The sequence below is a fragment of the Wolffia australiana genome, chromosome 1 (genome assembly GCF_029677425.1).
Source record: "Wolffia australiana isolate 7733 chromosome 1, ASM2967742v1".
Lineage (NCBI taxonomy): Eukaryota > Viridiplantae > Streptophyta > Magnoliopsida > Alismatales > Araceae > Wolffia > Wolffia australiana.
The window spans coordinates 24,270,971-24,287,214 of NC_135835.1; the positions used below are offsets into that span (position 1 = coordinate 24,270,971).

At 40.3% G+C, this 16,244-nt stretch overlaps 2 protein-coding genes across 7 annotated transcripts; one reads left to right on the top strand and one right to left on the bottom strand.

The window, feature by feature from the left end:
- Positions 1-854: 854 nt before the first annotated feature.
- Positions 855-10,904, top strand: LOC144711920 (S-adenosyl-L-methionine-dependent methyltransferases superfamily protein). Of its 4 annotated transcripts, none has more exons than XR_013583687.1 (9): positions 855-1,086; positions 1,785-1,898; positions 2,005-2,073; positions 2,159-2,178; positions 2,265-2,317; positions 2,418-2,448; positions 2,528-2,609; positions 3,416-3,671; positions 10,748-10,904. XR_013583687.1 is itself a non-coding variant. In XM_078586074.1 (8 exons), the coding sequence occupies exons 1-8, from the start codon at positions 900-902 to the stop codon at positions 3,610-3,612; spliced, it is 753 nt and encodes a 250-aa protein (XP_078442200.1). In that variant the 5' UTR covers positions 855-899; the 3' UTR covers positions 3,613-3,769. The 4 variants fall into 4 exon arrangements, 1 of the variants encoding a protein (XP_078442200.1); XR_013583685.1 differs by lacking the exon at positions 10,748-10,904 and adding an exon at positions 6,126-6,264; XR_013583686.1 differs by lacking the exon at positions 10,748-10,904 and adding an exon at positions 4,455-4,586.
- On the bottom strand, positions 3,414-10,585 carry LOC144711902 (5'-3' exonuclease family protein). Of its 3 annotated transcripts, none has more exons than XM_078586059.1 (14): positions 10,088-10,585; positions 8,341-8,460; positions 7,322-7,445; positions 6,854-6,991; positions 6,564-6,773; positions 6,167-6,340; positions 6,013-6,084; positions 5,797-5,920; positions 5,522-5,679; positions 5,272-5,424; positions 5,123-5,177; positions 4,423-4,618; positions 4,260-4,350; positions 3,414-3,554 (listed from the first exon to the last, which is right to left on the bottom strand). In XM_078586059.1, exons 1-13 carry the CDS (start codon positions 10,246-10,248, stop codon positions 4,326-4,328), a joined length of 1,710 nt encoding a protein of 569 aa, XP_078442185.1. In that variant the 5' UTR covers positions 10,249-10,585; the 3' UTR covers positions 3,414-3,554; positions 4,260-4,325. The 3 variants fall into 3 exon arrangements, with proteins under 3 accessions (XP_078442185.1, XP_078442177.1, XP_078442169.1); XM_078586051.1 differs by having other exon boundaries at positions 4,260-4,347; positions 4,423-4,627; positions 10,088-10,582; XM_078586043.1 differs by having other exon boundaries at positions 4,423-4,627; positions 10,088-10,582.
- Positions 10,905-16,244: the final 5,340 nt, after the last annotated feature.

Consider the following 16,244-nt stretch of genomic DNA (forward strand, 5'->3'; position numbering starts at 1 on the left):
ATTTTATGTCTGCATGATACCCATGTACTGGATTTTGTTTCTTAAGCCCAAATTATCACTATCTACTGGTGTGAGAATATAAGAAAAGACTGAGCTAAATAAAAAAAGGGAATATTTTTAAATAACTATACAATAAGATAATTATGTATACGACACAAACTTCACACAATTCGAACCAGATTGTAAAACAATTATGAATAATTAAACTGAGTTTTCTGAGTTTACTCCATGGTTTCCATCAAGCTAAAAGTTATATGCTCGTGACATTTCTGAGTTTACTCTACATTTTCAGTCAAAACAAGACGGTTTTTTCATCCAGGGACAAAAAATCATTCCCACCAAAGTATTGAAACGTCGTACAAGATGGAAATTCATCTGCCGAATAACTTACAGATTTTTTTATTTTGGAGACTAACGCAGTAAATTTTATTTTATGATTTTTTATCAAATTTTAAAACTTCTATGGATCAAAACCTCTATTTAGATGGGACGGGACGATTCCTGGACAAGATGGTTCAAGACTGGACCATTCCGGATGGGACAGTTTTGGACGGGATGGTTTTCGAAAATCGAAAATATGGGATGTGGGACGAGACAAAAACCATCCAGCGGTGCGGTCCCCATCCCCGACGATCTAGCACTACATACATAGCTACTAGACGTAGAACAATTCTAATAACAAAAAATCAAAGAAAAAATGCATAACATTTAACATTCTACACAATTTGAATTAGTCAACGCTGAAACAACCAACGTCATGGATTGCGTGGCTCATGTTGAGCCACGTGGACTGCAAATGTCCACAGTCTCTATTTAAATTGGGTACGCTTTAATTTAAATCGGTTAGACCGACAGAGACTGAGAGATACAGAGAAAGAGGAAGACGGAGAGAGAGAGAGATGTTCGAGGACGAATCGCGACTGAATTGCTACGAGTATGGAGACGAGATCTTCTGGGATGCTCGATACATGGAAGAAGGAGGCGCTACATTCGATTGGTACCAGCGATACTCGGCGCTTCAGTCGATCGTGCGCAAGTTCGTGCCGATCTCATCGAGAATTCTCATGGCCGGCTGCGGCAGCGCCGGTAATCGGTTACTATTTTGTAATCCTCAATTCGGTTTTTTTTTATTTCGCGAGATTACGCGTCCGGACGCTTCATTAGCAACTGTGGATCTGATTCTTGATTTGGAGGATGAATTTTTTTACTGTTAATGCGTGAATTTTGGGTGGATTGGTTAGATATGGGAAATTGTTCTGAAACCAAAATGCGACTGATGTCGGAGCTGTCTGATATTAATTGATCGCGTGGGAAGCTGATCTGCGAAGCACGAGATCAGTGAATAATAAGAGACCAAAAATTGTCAATGATTGTGTTCGTTCATTCTCCGTAATTAGTTAACTCCTCTTTGGAGTCGAATGGACGACTTCACTTGTCATCATTCACTACGCGCTTCACGAAGCTTCGGGATTTATTTTTTCTTCCAGCACTAGCACTCTATTAATTTGCCGTTTATCTACATTTCCTGAACTTTCTTCAAAAAAAATCTACATTTCCTGAATTGAAGATGGTTGCACGAAGACGATCATATCTCATGCGACGTGAATATATATATATATATATATATATATATATATATATATACAAATTTCTTCAAAAAAATATATATATATACACATTTTTTCGTCTTTTAGATATTCGATCGAGCTAAATATTGAGTCAAGAAACTCCACATCTCTCATTTAATAATTTAGTTGCTAATGTTGACCGGCTTTATCTCGCAGCTATGTCGGAGCACATGGTACTGGATGGTTACGAGGAAATCATTAATATTGACATTTCATCGATTGTGATTGAAATGATGAGGAAGAAATATTGCAACACTCCGGGATTGAAATGTATCCTTTCTGAATTTTTATCGAATATCATAATTTCGTTACTACACTTAAAACACGTAGAATCTGGAAACCATTGTTGGTTGCTGAGGCCCTTCACAATCATTAGACGTGCAGATGGATGTTAGAGACATGAGTTTCTTTCCCGACAGATCATTTGACTGCGTAATTGACAAAGGTGAGCGTTGTCGAATTGGTCTTTCAAGATTATTAAACTTCATTTTCCTCAAAATAATGTCAATTTATTTTTTATTGTTTTGTAGGAACTCTGGATTCTTTAATGGTATGGAACTAAATTTTACAAGTTTAAATTATGAACTTTGCTGTTGGCGCAACACCGGACGAATCTAATGGATTTTTTTATGCCAGTGTGGCATATACGCTCAAATAAGTGCATTCCAAATGTTGAGAGAAGTGAACAGGTTGCATATGAGAAGTGTTGAAGTAATTTTTTTGCTCGATATATTCCAATTATTCAAAGGAAAGAGGTTTATTTATGCTAATCGATGCCAAAATGTGTAGGGTGCTTAAACCTGGAGGGGTTTACATGTTGGTATGTATCCGAAAATAAGAATTAAATTGCATGATCGCGAACTATGAGATGAAAGCTGAATAAATCTGGCTTTCTACAGATAACGTACGGTGAACCTTCACTCAGAATTCATCATTTGACCAAAGATGGACGCTCCTGGAAGATATTATTGTACATATTACGTGAGTTCCAGCACTCCTTTTTTTTAAAAAAAAAATGTTTGATAGATGAACCTCTTTACGCAGTAGAGTACGTTTGATTCTGTTTGACTTACGTCTTGAATCCCGTTTATGCTATTGATATTGAGAACGGAACAGATAATTTTTCTTATTATATTGTCATTGCCTCTATGAATCAATTTGGTTGCTGTGAGATGAAAATGATGCTAGTTCTTTAGGCCGCTGCAAGCTAAATACGGCTTTCTTATTTTTATCTTTTTCATTTTAAAATTGCCCGGTGCTTTTTAGGAGTCTGGCAGTCGGATCGAGATCTTGATCTGATCAAACGACCCTGATCGTGATCGGCCGAATCGAGATCAGACCGAGTAGATTGATCAGATCAAAAGGCTATCTATGATTGATCGGGCGATCCGTCCTATCAATTCAACTATTCCATCCGATCAGCCCAGTAAATGGAATAAGCTGCGGTTCCCAAGACTCAGAGGGGTATTAATTTATTTGGGCTGATGACCAATGAAAGATAAATATCGATCATGATTGATCGTATGAGAGAGAGCAGAAAGCAGTTAAACTTTTTATTTAAAAAAATTAGATGATCTTGCTCTATTGATTCGATCCTCTTCTGGGTCAAATCGATCAAGGAAGATCAAAGGAGTCAATCATATTATCTATTGACCATAATTAAAATTCTGATCAATGATCGTTCAACACTCTACCGATCGGTAGCCCATCCCGGTGCTTACTTATTTGCACAGAGTGCTATGGCCACAAAGTAATTTTTAAAAAAAAATTTGGGCCTTTTTCACCAGCTCGACCAGGTTTTCGGAGGCTGGGCGATTGCGGATCCTCGTCAAGAAGGTCAGCGCCAGAACCTGTTCCTCTGACTGAAAAGGGCCTCCTTCCTCCTGGCTTTGCTCCGGAAGACCCAGATTCCCACTACGTCTACGTCTGCATTAAGTTGCAAAGACCACCGTCTCAACGTTGCCTCAGAAAGGGCGGATTCTGAAGGACATTGAGATGAACTTGCACATACAAATACAAGGAAAAGCTACTTTTGCCGCCGAGGTGTGTTTCTGCTCTCCCCAACTTTAGAACAATTAAATTTATTCCATTCAATTAAAATTATTATTTAAATTATGTGCCTAGAGCGCTTTATTCATCAACTGAGCTGCATTCAATCTGACATAGTTTGATACCTGTACCCAGACTTGGACCAACTACCATAACAAATCACTAGATACGTCACCCTTGGAATTACAGACATATTTACCAGCAACATGTCTGTAAGATTTTGCAGCGACTCGTGAGACTTTATATGGCTTGGAAAAGAAAACTTACTCATCCCAAATTAGGGTCTGGCATAAATACCAGTTACAAGGGTTGGGCCCATTATCAGTAACTCATAATGGGCCCAGAATAAGAGACATAAAAGAAAGAAAATAGCCGGTGGTCTTCCCTAATTTCTTCAAAAAAAAAGAAAGAATATAGCATTGAACCGGTATGGCCCGGTTCACTAAGGTCTATACCAGGTTACAAAGACATAGAGAGTAATTTAGAAGCCTCTGTGTAACAGTATCCAAAGAACTATGATTACAAAGCAAGGAGGTTGAAGTTTTCACCAAAATTCCATTGATTAACAAGAAGGTCACTTACAAAGAGTCTCTGGAATTGTTACACCGGCCGCAGCTTAAATACAACAGAATCATTCCTTTTTAATGGCTACTCGCGAGAAATCGACGACCTGCTGGAATAGACAACGGTGGCTGTTTTAGAGAGAAAGAGATAGATGGATGCTTCATATAGCATCTGAATATACCTGATAGTGTTCATGTTCTTGATGTCTCTCAGCGGCGGACGGAGCCCGCTGGCACGAGAGCCAGACGGAATGTGGCGGTAGGAAGCCATCACGGCAATGAACTTCTCCATTGACTTCTCCGCTATGCCAGTATATCGATCTATATGGGAGATGTCGCACCGGGAACTCTGCCTGTCCTCCGCATTGCTTTCATTTCCTGCCAAATCTAACCTCACACAATGCTCAATAGAGCATCTGACAAAGGCAAGTATAATTCTGGAATTGAAAAACATTTCTTCATGACAGAAGGAATATCAAAAACGGTGATCATCATCGACCTTTGTTGATGTGTGACGTGATGACTGTTTGATGATTTGTCAATAAAGTCATCAAGCCGTAAGCAACAATGGCATTCCTCGTCAACGTCAATAACATCGTCAACACGACGATGGGATGTTGATGTGACGTTCACGGTGTCATCAACCATCAATAACAGTCCAGGCCGCCTCCTCGGTATCATTGTCAACCCCATCAAAGATCCGCAGATTCAGAAAAAAAATCAAGTAACATTCATCCAACGTGCATCTCTTCCTGAAGAAATTCATTCATTTTTCTTCAGGAAATTCTGTCAGAGACAGATACACATCCAATTCATTCCATGTCTATTTACGAACCCTATAGAAGCTTGCCTTAGACAGAGACAACCAAGACTGGCACTCACCAAACAAAGGAGCAGGCGGACTTGTCTTTGCATCTTGAACAGAAGGCCTCCTCCCCTATGGCAAGTTGAACGTTCCCCCCAGAGAAACAAGGGACTCAGAGAAAAGGAAAAATACTTCAAACAGAAACGACTATTCATTAGAGACTTACATTATCATTTCCAGCATGGGCAGAGAGTCTTGGTTTCTTCAAAGGAACCGCAATTGCAACGGACTCTCCTTCCTGCAGTGTGACATCCTTCTGCTCCTTGGAAAAATAAATGCTCTTCGACGTGCGAACCCTCTTATTGCAAATTGCAATAGCCTGTTAAAAGGGAGAAAATTTCGGAGAGACTTAGCCAGGTGTGGGAGAAGGAAAAAAAAAAAGAAAGAATAGAAAGGAAGTCTGGTTTCTGAATAACCTTGTTATTTTTATCTTTATCTTCATCAACAGTATCGAGTGTGAATTCTTCTGTAGTTTTTTGGAGAGGAAGACGTTTGTTGTTGGAAAGAGATTCTTCTGTACTAGACATCACTTTGGGTGCCTTGTATTTTCTCTTGGCTTCGATAGAAGCCAAACCTTTGTTTTTTGTTTGTCAAGGAAACAAGAAAAACAATTTGATCTGATCATCACATTCAAACACTTTTATAGTCAGCATGATAAATGAAAAATAATAAGAACAGTGCAGTAGGATACAAAAGTAATTGGTCAGGACATTCTTAATGACAGGCAAATCGAGCCTTTTCTTTTCACTCGTTCGCTTATTCTCAATGAGAGAGTATGGTTTCTTTGGCGCAAATGTAGCATGAATTATCTCCCCCTGATAAGGAAAAACACAATAGGACCTGTCATGATTACGTCAAGAAACCTTTCCATATGCTGAGAAAATTAAACTTCTGGGGTTTATCATACCTCGAATGGAAGTTTGGTGAGAGGATCTATATCTCCTTCAGCAATACCTTTCACAATATTCTGATGTAGCGGTGTGGAGCCCAGTTAAGATTAACACTTAAGCTTATGAACAGGGGGAAAGGCCAAAAACACTACAGCTCGATTATAAAGGATATGGGCCCAAAAAGTCGACGTCGTCGACGAGGTCGGGAGGAGCAGAGAGATGCACAATGTCTTCGAGCTGTGGGTGGTAAACTCTCTGATGCCTGAAAGTCCATATAGCTTTCTTAAAATTCTCCTCGTATAGAGGAGGAACCGACACTCCGCTGTACCGCAAGTGTTTGATCACCTTGAAATGCAAGTTTCACTTTGAATAAGCATTTTTCCATTTAAATATTGTCTCAGAGAACTCGAATAAAACTTATTTCTGAATAAGTTTAATAAGAGTTGAATAAGTAGCTTCTGAATTTCTGAATAAGAGTATGAGCTCTTTTCAAAACCGAAGAAAATAGAGAAGATCACCGAAGAACGGTGATCAACCTGATGCTATTAAACTTATGCACGTCAAGTACCTTGTCGTAGCTTCTAAATTTCTGAATAAGAGTATGAGCTCTTTTCAGACCCATGCCGGGCAACGACGGTAGATAATCACAACCGCTTAGAATGCACATCTCGAGAAACATCTGCTGGGAGAAGTCTGAGAAATTCAACTCCTTATTTTGACCAAGCGAAGAACATCGAAACTCTACTCCCTGCCCGAACTTATCCATTTTGTATATTATCTGCCCACAAAATCTTGAGAAATTAGACCAGTTATTTTGCGGAAACATAGGATAAGAGACGATATGCGGGAGTAGCCAACCTTCGAGCAGCCGAAGGGAATCAGATCCGAGTCTTCGGTAATGACAGCGTCAACAAATTTCTGAATGATCAGAAATGCCATCTGTGCGTCGGCTTCGTAAGGCGCGACGATATAATCCACTTTTTCTTCTTTCAATACCTGCAAAAGTGAGATTCTGGAAATATGAACCCGAGGTAGCAGCCAGACACAGCCAAACTTATTTTTTAAGTTCGTTCCTCGTTGAGTTTTTTTAATTAATTTAAAACGCTGTAATTTAAGAATCTCTCCATATGAGAGAGCCTCTATAAGTAATAAATAGATCCCAATTTGCTAAAATCCTTTTTAGTAAATAAAGGGGGTTGACTACTGAAAGAACGTTGAATGTGACGAAGTCAACGAAGATGAATCTTCAGCGTGAAGAAAAAAGTGCGGAACGAAGTAAAAGAAAAAGAAAGGCGTGAATTTACGAGCGATGAATCTCGTACTTGCCTGTATAAGATGGTGCGCGACGGATGGCGATATGTCCACGGCTTTCTGGTAGTATTCATACGCAGCTGATGTGTTGCCTGCTGATTCATGTTCAATCGCACGCTCCAGATTTTCCTTTCGTGTTCTATGCAAATAAAATAGATGACATAAAAATTAGGCAGCACCTGGACCAATGATGCCCAAATATAGAATAGAAAATTGAAATGTGAATAAAAGACAAATTCATGCCCTGCTGCTTAAAAAAATATATCCCTGAATTTGGTTATATTTCCAAATCAATGCTTATAGCTAATAAAGTTCAATTCATTCTTGAGTAACAGATGATGAGAGTATCAGAAATATTTATTGGGATTGAAAAATACGGAGAAAAAATTCTCTCCAAATATTTTGAGTTGCTTATGAATATTAACTCTGTATAAGAATAAGGCCAAGGTCAGGGATGTTAAATTCATCATATCACTTATATAATGGTTATGCAACCTAAAGCCAAAAATCTTTAAAGAGAGATCCAGAGGGATTAAAATATTAATTATGCCTTTCATCATCCATTAAGTTTTAGTTATGGTTAGAGTGCACGGTCAGAGACGCAGATGAAAATCCAACCCGTCGAGGGCCCCAAACAAAGGACAAGGCAGGCCTTCGTCCGCTGGATGAAGGAAGGGACAGTTTTTCCGTTTTGGGACGAAAAAATCATCCAGTCTGGCGTTGGTCGAGAGGGATGAATGTATTTTAAAAATTTATTTTATGATTTATAATCAAAATTTAAAACGTCAGGACGCCAGGGGGACACTTACTTCCCTACTGGACGGTTTCAAACGGGACGGTTCTCGACGGGATGGTTTGAGGCAACCCCAAAAAATGGGAAGTGGGATGGGACGAAAACCATCTCAAACCGTCCAGCGTCCCCGGCCCAGACGATCGGGCACTATAACTTTGGGGTGATTAGAGCAGGTTAATGAGCAGCTAATTGAGCATGAACTCGGCTTCAGGATAAATAAAACCCCCCAATGAGTTCATACCTTAAACGTTTGGCCTCTTGATCGGCTTTCATGGGTAGAAGCCCTCCATCAAAAACGAGAATGGGCTTAACCCCAAAATGCCTCAGCAGATTCACTCTGTGCATACAATAATCCACATACCTGGCATGATGAAAACATAGTGAGAGAAGATGTCAATTATCTTCTACCAAGTAAAATTTCAGTCATACTTCTCCTCAATCTAACCGTGCCAAAATCTATACATGATTAATTTTTGCCAAACTTAACATAAACTTAAAGTAAATCACCTGCACCCAAAGATAGAATGGGACGGAACGGACTGGAAGGCATGAAGGCATTTGTTCCGTTCTCGAGGTGAGGACGGTTAACTGATGACGGTAGAGGTTAGAATGGATGACGAATCACCATCTGCCTACGAGACAGAGGGTAGCATGAGCCGACCTGACCCTTGGTCAACTAACCCCACCGACCTCGAGAGTGGGTCAGTGATACGAACCTGGATTTACGCTCGTATTGGAAGGAGGGTAGAGGACGAGGTGAGGTAGAAGTTCCCGGGGTAGAGAGGTGAAATGGGAAGGATCCGAGAGGAGGCCGAACAGAGGGTGTAGGGATCGGCCGAGGACGAGCCGCATGACGACGCGGTCAGGTAGAGACAATCACAAAGGCCAGGGATCATTGCGGGAGAGAGGGAGACCAGACCTAGATGAGGAGAGGGGAGGCAAGAACACTACTTCATTCTTCTTCTTGGCTGCCCTCCTAAAGGGAGAGCATCCATATTTAAATGAAATACCGTGATAGCTAAATGACTGAAATGCCCCTGTGGGCTAACATGACGAAACTACCCCCTAGGATCCTATCAGTTGGTTGGCCCATTAAGCCCAGAAAAAAAAGGAGTTGAAACAAGTTAATCTCATTGAAGAAAAAATAAACGAAAGAAAAATGAAGAAAGAAGGATATGGGCATGAATAAAATCATGGATCAGTGCACTACTTTCTGTCGATAGTAATTCTCTCACATTGCAAAAGCAATGGACGTAATGCAAAATTCTAAACGATAAACGAAGAGAAAAGGGTACGTCTCAAAATGGGTTTGATAGTATACATTGGGAAGGAAAAACTAAGAGCGGAATCAAAATTCCGGAATAACCATCAAGAGGAAAGATCAGGGGAAACTTTCCATAATCAGACAAGAAAAGGAGGCGAAAGTCAATCTCATTGAGGGAAAATTAAATGAAAGAAAAACAAGCCAAGAAGAATATGGGCACGTATAAAATCATGGATCAATGCACTAGTTTCTGTCAATATTATCAAACCAACATTGCTAAAGCAATCTTCTAAACGATGAACAACCCAAAAAAAGTCACGTCTCAATATGGGTTTAAGGGTAAACATTGGGAATGATAAATTGCAAGCCGAATCGAAATAGGGGAAGAACATTGAAATGCCAAGAAACCCATCGAGAGAAAAGGTCAGGTGAAACTTTCCATAATCAGAGAAAAAAAGGAGTTGAAAGTTAATCTCATAGTGGGAAAATTAAATGAGAGAAAACAAAGAAAGAAGGATGTGGATCAATGCACTAGTTTCTGTCAATAATACTATTCTAAACAATGAACAAAGAAAAAAAAACCACGTCTCAAAATGGGTTTGATGCTACACATTGGGAAGGAAAAACTACGAGCGGAATCGAAATTCCGGAAGAACATTGAAATGCCAAGAAACCCATCAAGAGAAACGATCAAAGGAAACTTTAAAAAAAACTTTGATTGAACCTGGATGTGGGCAGACCCTTGCAGATCTCTCTGCTGCAAGAGAAGGCGCCCTTGTGAAGCCATGAATAAGTATCGACGGCCACGCTCTGCCCGGAGAGATCTCGAATGTGCACTGGCATCATGATAGATTTCAGCATGGGAAGGAGGCCCTGTATCCCCATTCTCAATGGTCTCCTTCCCCGCTGAGATCAAGAACAGTCCTCACTCCTCACCCCGCATAAATGGGTTTCTGGAGAATCGGGTTTGCTGGGTATCAACTCCTCTAGAACAAATCGAAAGCTTGGCGGGAAGAGAAAATACGACGACCCATCAAGTTTAAGTTTGGTTGGTTCTTCTCAGTCGCCTGCCTTTGATTGACATCCTAGGAACACCTGCCTATTCAGGATTTGATTTTGCGTTTATTTTATTTCCTTTTTGGGTGTCCAATCAATTAGGAAGTTTAATTTTTTTGTTTTGATTGGAACAAATGGAGTCTTCACCAAAAAATTAGTTTAAATCCTTAAACTGTCTTTATAGCCTCAACTTAACTGAAATTAAAATTTAGAAAAAGTGAAGCAGGATGGAAATCTGCAGCGGTGGTGACTGATGGGGTGGTCCAGCTTCATTTAGAAAAAGTAAACTGTCTTGTGCGAGTTCATTTTTCTGTTTTCTGATCTGCAGGGTTGATCGCAACGGCATGCAGCTGCAACGTCTGATGCAAGGACTCCGGACAGGAGTTTCTTAGCATCTCGTACCCCTTCCCTCTTTGCTTGTACGCCCTATATGAAGGGCTATGTGTGGAACTTCGTTTTTCCAAAGGAGTTGTGTTTTTTGTTCACTGTTTTTCCTTCTTCTCTTTACATCTGGTTAATAGTATTAGTGAGTCTTGATGAAGTCATAGGCTCACTCACCGTTCACGAGTTACGGCTCAAAGAGCGGGAGTTTCATGAAGAGGAGCAGGCCTTACTGGACAAGGCGCTCAGCAAAGCCAAGTTGTCAATTGGGGAGGAGTCCTCATCCCGCGGAAGAGGACGTCATCGCGACCATGGTAGAGGAAGAGGAAGAGGTCGAGGCTGAGGACGCATTCCGTCGCCTGATGAAGACAAAGAGAAGAAAGCATTTGATAAGTCTGGTATTCAATGTTATAATTGCCAAAGATATGGTCATTTTGCATATGAATGCCACAGTGCAAAAAGGGAGAGAGAAGATCGGGCCTATGTGGTTGAGTCCACTCCGGCAACGACAGCAGCAACCTCGTCTACCTAGGCAGCAATTACTTCATCTCTTCTGATGGATGTAGAAGAAGCGCAGAGCAAGGCTCTGAGTTTGATCATCAACATTCTCATATGTGGTACTTAGATACAGGCGCTACAAATCATATGACTGGGAATCAGAATTTCTTCACGAAGCTTGATGATTCTGCAGCTGGTGCTGTGAAATTTGGGGACAACTCACAGAGTTGAAATTAATGGTAGAGGCCGCATAAACATTATTGGGCAAGATGGACAGAGCATCCAATTTGGTAATGTTCTCTATGTTCCTAAGTTATGTGCTAATATCCTCAGTCTAGGGAGACTTGATGAAGAAGGCTACAAGATGATTACGCAAGGAGGTTGTTTGAAAATCTATGATCGAGATGGCGCACTCCTAGCTGAAGTTTATCGCACACAAGGACAACTCTACTTGCTCAAATTCAGAATGGCAGAAGACTGTCTTGTTGCGAAGACATATGATAATTCAAGTCGATTTTGGCATTTGAGGTATGGTCACTTGAATTATCATTCTTTAAAAGAAATGTAGACTAAATAGCTAGTGGAGGGACTACCACTTATCAATGTGCATGATCACATCTGTCGGAGTTGTTTGGTTGGAAAACAAGTTCAATTTACAAAGCTAATGCACCTCTTGAGTTGGTTTATGCAGATATATGTGATCCAATCAGCCCACCCACATTAGGGGGAAGTCGGTATTTTCTCCTAATTGTGGATGATTTCTCAAGGCTAATGTGGGTTGCCATGTTGAAGCAAAAGTCATAGGCACTAAGTCACTTCAAGAAGGTCAAATGTATGGCCGAGGCTGAAAAAGGGACAAAAATGAAGTGTTTCAGGAGTGAGAGAATTGGAGAGTTTAATTTAGCAGATTTTAAGTCGTTTTGTGACTCACAGGGCATCAAGCATCAGCAGACTGCTCCCTACTCTCCTCAGCAAAATGGAGTAGTAGAGAGAAAGAACCGGACTATAATGTACCTAGTCCGGAGCATGTTTAAAGAAAAGAGCCTACCTCAAGAACTATGGGGAGAAGTTGTTAATGCAGCAGTCTTTCTATCTCCTTAATCGCTCATCTACTCGCAGCTTGCAGGGGTTGACTCCATATGAGAAGTGGACAGGTAGGAAGCCATCGATTGAACACTTACGAGTGTTTGACTCAATTGTGCATGTGAAATGCATTAGGACTCCGCAAATGAAGCTTGTAGATCGTAGCTCAATTGTGCATGTGAAATGCTCCAAGACTCCACAAATGAAGCTTGTAGATCACAGCTCTCCTATGATCTTCATGGGATATCAGGTAGGTTCCAAGGCCTACCGTTGCTTTGATCCAATGCTTAGCATTGTCCATATCCGGGATGTTATCTTTGAAGAGGATGCACAATGGAATTAGAAAAACAAAGGTGAGTACATTTTTGAACTCACATTTTTTCCAAGTAGTTCTACTAATTCTGCAGAGGATGAGCCAAGCTCCTCAAAAGCTGAAGATGAAGAAGGTCGTTCTCAGGCCAGAGAACTCACCTTTGCCCAATCATCAGACTCTGAGCAAAGCCCACCTGGAAAATGCAAGTCACTTACTCAGCTCTATGATGAACTAGTAAAATTGCACCAAACTCAGAAGAATGTATGGTGTCAGCTGAAGAACTTGTGACTTATGCAGAAGCATATCAGAAGGAAGAATGGAAGATGGCTATGGCGGAAGAGATGGAAGCTATTGATTGAAATTATAAATGAGAATTGGTTTTACCCCCAACGGTTGCAGGCCAATTAGGCTTAAATGGCTCTTCAAGCTTAAGAGAAATGCTCGCGGAGATGTAGTGAGACATAAGGCAAGATTATTTATCAAGGGCTACTCTCAAAAACATGGCATTGATTACGATGAGGTAATTGGTTCAGTGGTTCGTTTTGAATCAATTCGTGTGTTGATTGCCATTGAAACTCAAAATAGATGGTTATTACACCATCTAGATGTGAAATCAGCATTCTTAAATGGAGATGTGGAGGGAAAGGAAGGCTATGTCCTGAAGTTGAAGGGCGCATTACGGGCTCAAGCATGCCCCTCATGCATGGTATTTTAAATTGCACAATTGTCTTGTCTCTCTTGGGTTCAGAAATAACAAGTATGAACATGCTATTTATCTGAAGTTTTCAGACAGAATTCCCCTGATCATCGAGGTGTATGTAGATGATCTTCTTGTCACAGGAGGAGAAGAAAGTGACATCAGTGAGTTCAAAAGACAGATGAAGCACTACTTTGAGATACGTGATCTCGGGCTCCTATGTTCCTATTCGGTCATAAGAGTCTGTCAAGAAGAAGGTTGGATTGCTATGTCTCAAAGCACATGTGCAGAGACTATCCTGAGTTTTGCAAAAATGAGTGACTGTAAATTAGTGCACACTCCTCTCAAAGCAAGAGTCAAGTTTAGTCAAAAAAATGATTCATCAGTTGACTCAACCTATTTTCAAAGTCTCATTGGAAGTCAAAGGTACTTGACTCATACTTGTTGTGATTTGAGTTTCTACGTAGGATTTTTGAGCAAGTTCATGGAGCATCCTGCATCATAACATCTCATAGCATAAAGCGAATTCTGAGGCACCTGAGAGGTACTATTAACTATGGATTAGTCTATGTGAAATGACAAACAAAGGCGCAACTTAAAGGCTATAGTGATAGTGATTATGTTGGTGATGAGCAAGATCGCAAAAGCACTTATGGGCGGGTACTTTTCCTTGGTGATTCAATAATCAGTTGGGCCACTCAGAAACAAAAAATCAGTGGCATTATCGTCATGCGAGGCAGAATATATTTCTGCTACCACAGCCACTTGTCAGGGTGTGTGGCTGAATCGGCTCATCAGTGAACTAAGAGAAACTGAAGTAAGAACTATGAGGCTACTCTTGGAAAACAAATCAACTATTAAACTGAGCAAGAACCCAGTGCATCACAGTCGGATGAAGCACATTGACCTCAGTTGAATGTGAAGGCTGAAGACCAATTGGCAAACATGTTCACAAAATCACTAGGAATACTGAGATTTGAAGAAATGAGAACGTGCCTGGGAGTCAAGGATGTACACAGGGAGAAGCTAGACCGGGGAGGAGACTGATGGGGTGGTCAAGCTTCAGCGGGGACAAGCAATAACAATCTTGTTGACGGATTCTTCTGCCTAGGATAGTCCTGGGCGAGTTTTGTTTTTCTGTTTTCCAATCTGTAGGGTTGATCATAACGGCATGCAGCTGCAACATTTCATGCAAGGACTCCGGTCAGGAGTTTGTTAGCATCTCGTACCCCTTCCCTCTTCGCTTGTAAGGGCTATGTGTGGAACTTTGTTTTTCCAAAGGAGGTGTGTTTTTTATTCATTGTTTTTCATTCTTCTCTTTACATCTGGTTAGCAGTATTAGTGAGTGAGCTTTCCAGCTATGGTGGCATGGATATCGATGATGGCGACGAAGGGGATGAGTGTGGCGATGGGGGACGTGACAACAAAGATGATGATGACAAGACAACGGCAGTGACAATGTGAACGAGAAGGCCAAGGCAGTGACAACATTGGTGGATGGAGAACACAGATAATGTGATTGTTGTTGATGATCAGGCTGCTGCAAATGGATGGCCGAGGGATGGGTGAGTGTGCAATTGTGAATGGTGGGTGTTGTTCTGTTACATTCTAGTGATGGCGGGTCGTGATGGATATACATGTGGGAGACAAGCCAACCACACATTCCACATCTTGTCCATCGTGATAAGATCATAATACAAAGATCACAGGTCCTTAGGATCATGTTCTAAATATTCCTATTAGATAGATGATCGATAAGGATATCAAAATATCCATTTAGAATATCACTACATAGTCTCGTTCATATGACGAGTATGGTCGATTTTAGTAGCCATTAGTATGAGGGTAGTGAGGAAGATAATGGGCAATCTTTGATAGAAAGAATTCACTAAATTGATTTGTATGGATCCTTGAATTGTATTATGTCAAACTTTTAATCAGGTGAATTCTTATTCATTGACATAATTGAAATAATAATTTTGATTTGACTCTAACCTGTGACTTCCTATTCATTGAATTCTAGTAGTCCTAATTTAGGAGTGTCAAGAATATCAAGACATAATTGATTGGTTAATATTAGATCATTCGCCCTTGTTATACGAAGAGATAGCTTAAGAAGACGACATGAAGAAGTACTCAGTCGAGGCAATGTAATATCGAAGAAAACTTATCCAATAATCTTGAACACAATAGTACTAATTCAGATGATCGATTAGGCTTTGGTAGTGGACCATTCCCTAAATCATCATAAAAGCATCAAGCACATGATGAACTATATGTATATGATAACCAATGACAAACAAGTTATATGAATTAGTCAATACACTATTTGTATATTCGAGACCACAAGGTCTATTATGCCAACCCACAAGGTAGAACCTCAGCATATGGAGTGGGCATAATTGATATATGATTAATTCATCTATATTTCATTGTAGTTGATCGAATTTGGAAGATCAAAAATTGGTGTTAGGCTATTGGAATTGTTGACTAGACTAATACATGGGCCTAGATAGTGATATGCAAATGGTATTTGGGCATCGGAAGATTAATTTAAATTCATCGGCCTTTATGACCAATCTCACTTACTATAAATAGGGGACGACTCTAAAAAAAAATCACATACACTACAATTTTTCAGGGTCATATCCTTACTCAACATTCTCCCATTTTCTCCTCTCCATTCTCAATGTGATAGGAACTACATAGCTACAACAATAGAACAAGAATAAGACTCAAAAAGATAGAAGAGATTTGATGCACCAAGGATCACCTATATACACATAGAGGATGAACATGTCAGCATGTCTTTTTTAGGAAATTGAGAAAAACACGTCTAATCCCTACACAAGT

Coding starts and splice junctions, on each gene's coding strand:
- LOC144711920 (XM_078586074.1), top strand. CDS start 900: ATGTTCGAGGACGAATCGCGACTGAATTGCTACGAGTATGGAGACGAG. Junction 2,074..2,158: donor TGACTGCGTAATTGACAAAG/GTGAGCGTTGTC, acceptor ATTGTTTTGTAG/GAACTCTGGATTCTTTAATG. Junction 2,179..2,264: donor GAACTCTGGATTCTTTAATG/GTATGGAACTAA, acceptor TTTTTATGCCAG/TGTGGCATATACGCTCAAAT.
- LOC144711902 (XM_078586043.1), bottom strand. CDS start 10,248: ATGGGGATACAGGGCCTCCTTCCCATGCTGAAATCTATCATGATGCCA. Junction 6,085..6,166: donor ACGTCGACTTTTTGGGCCCA/TATCCTTTATAA, acceptor CTGGGCTCCACA/CCGCTACATCAGAATATTGT. Junction 4,351..4,422: donor AAGAACATGAACACTATCAG/GTATATTCAGAT, acceptor TGTCTATTCCAG/CAGGTCGTCGATTTCTCGCG.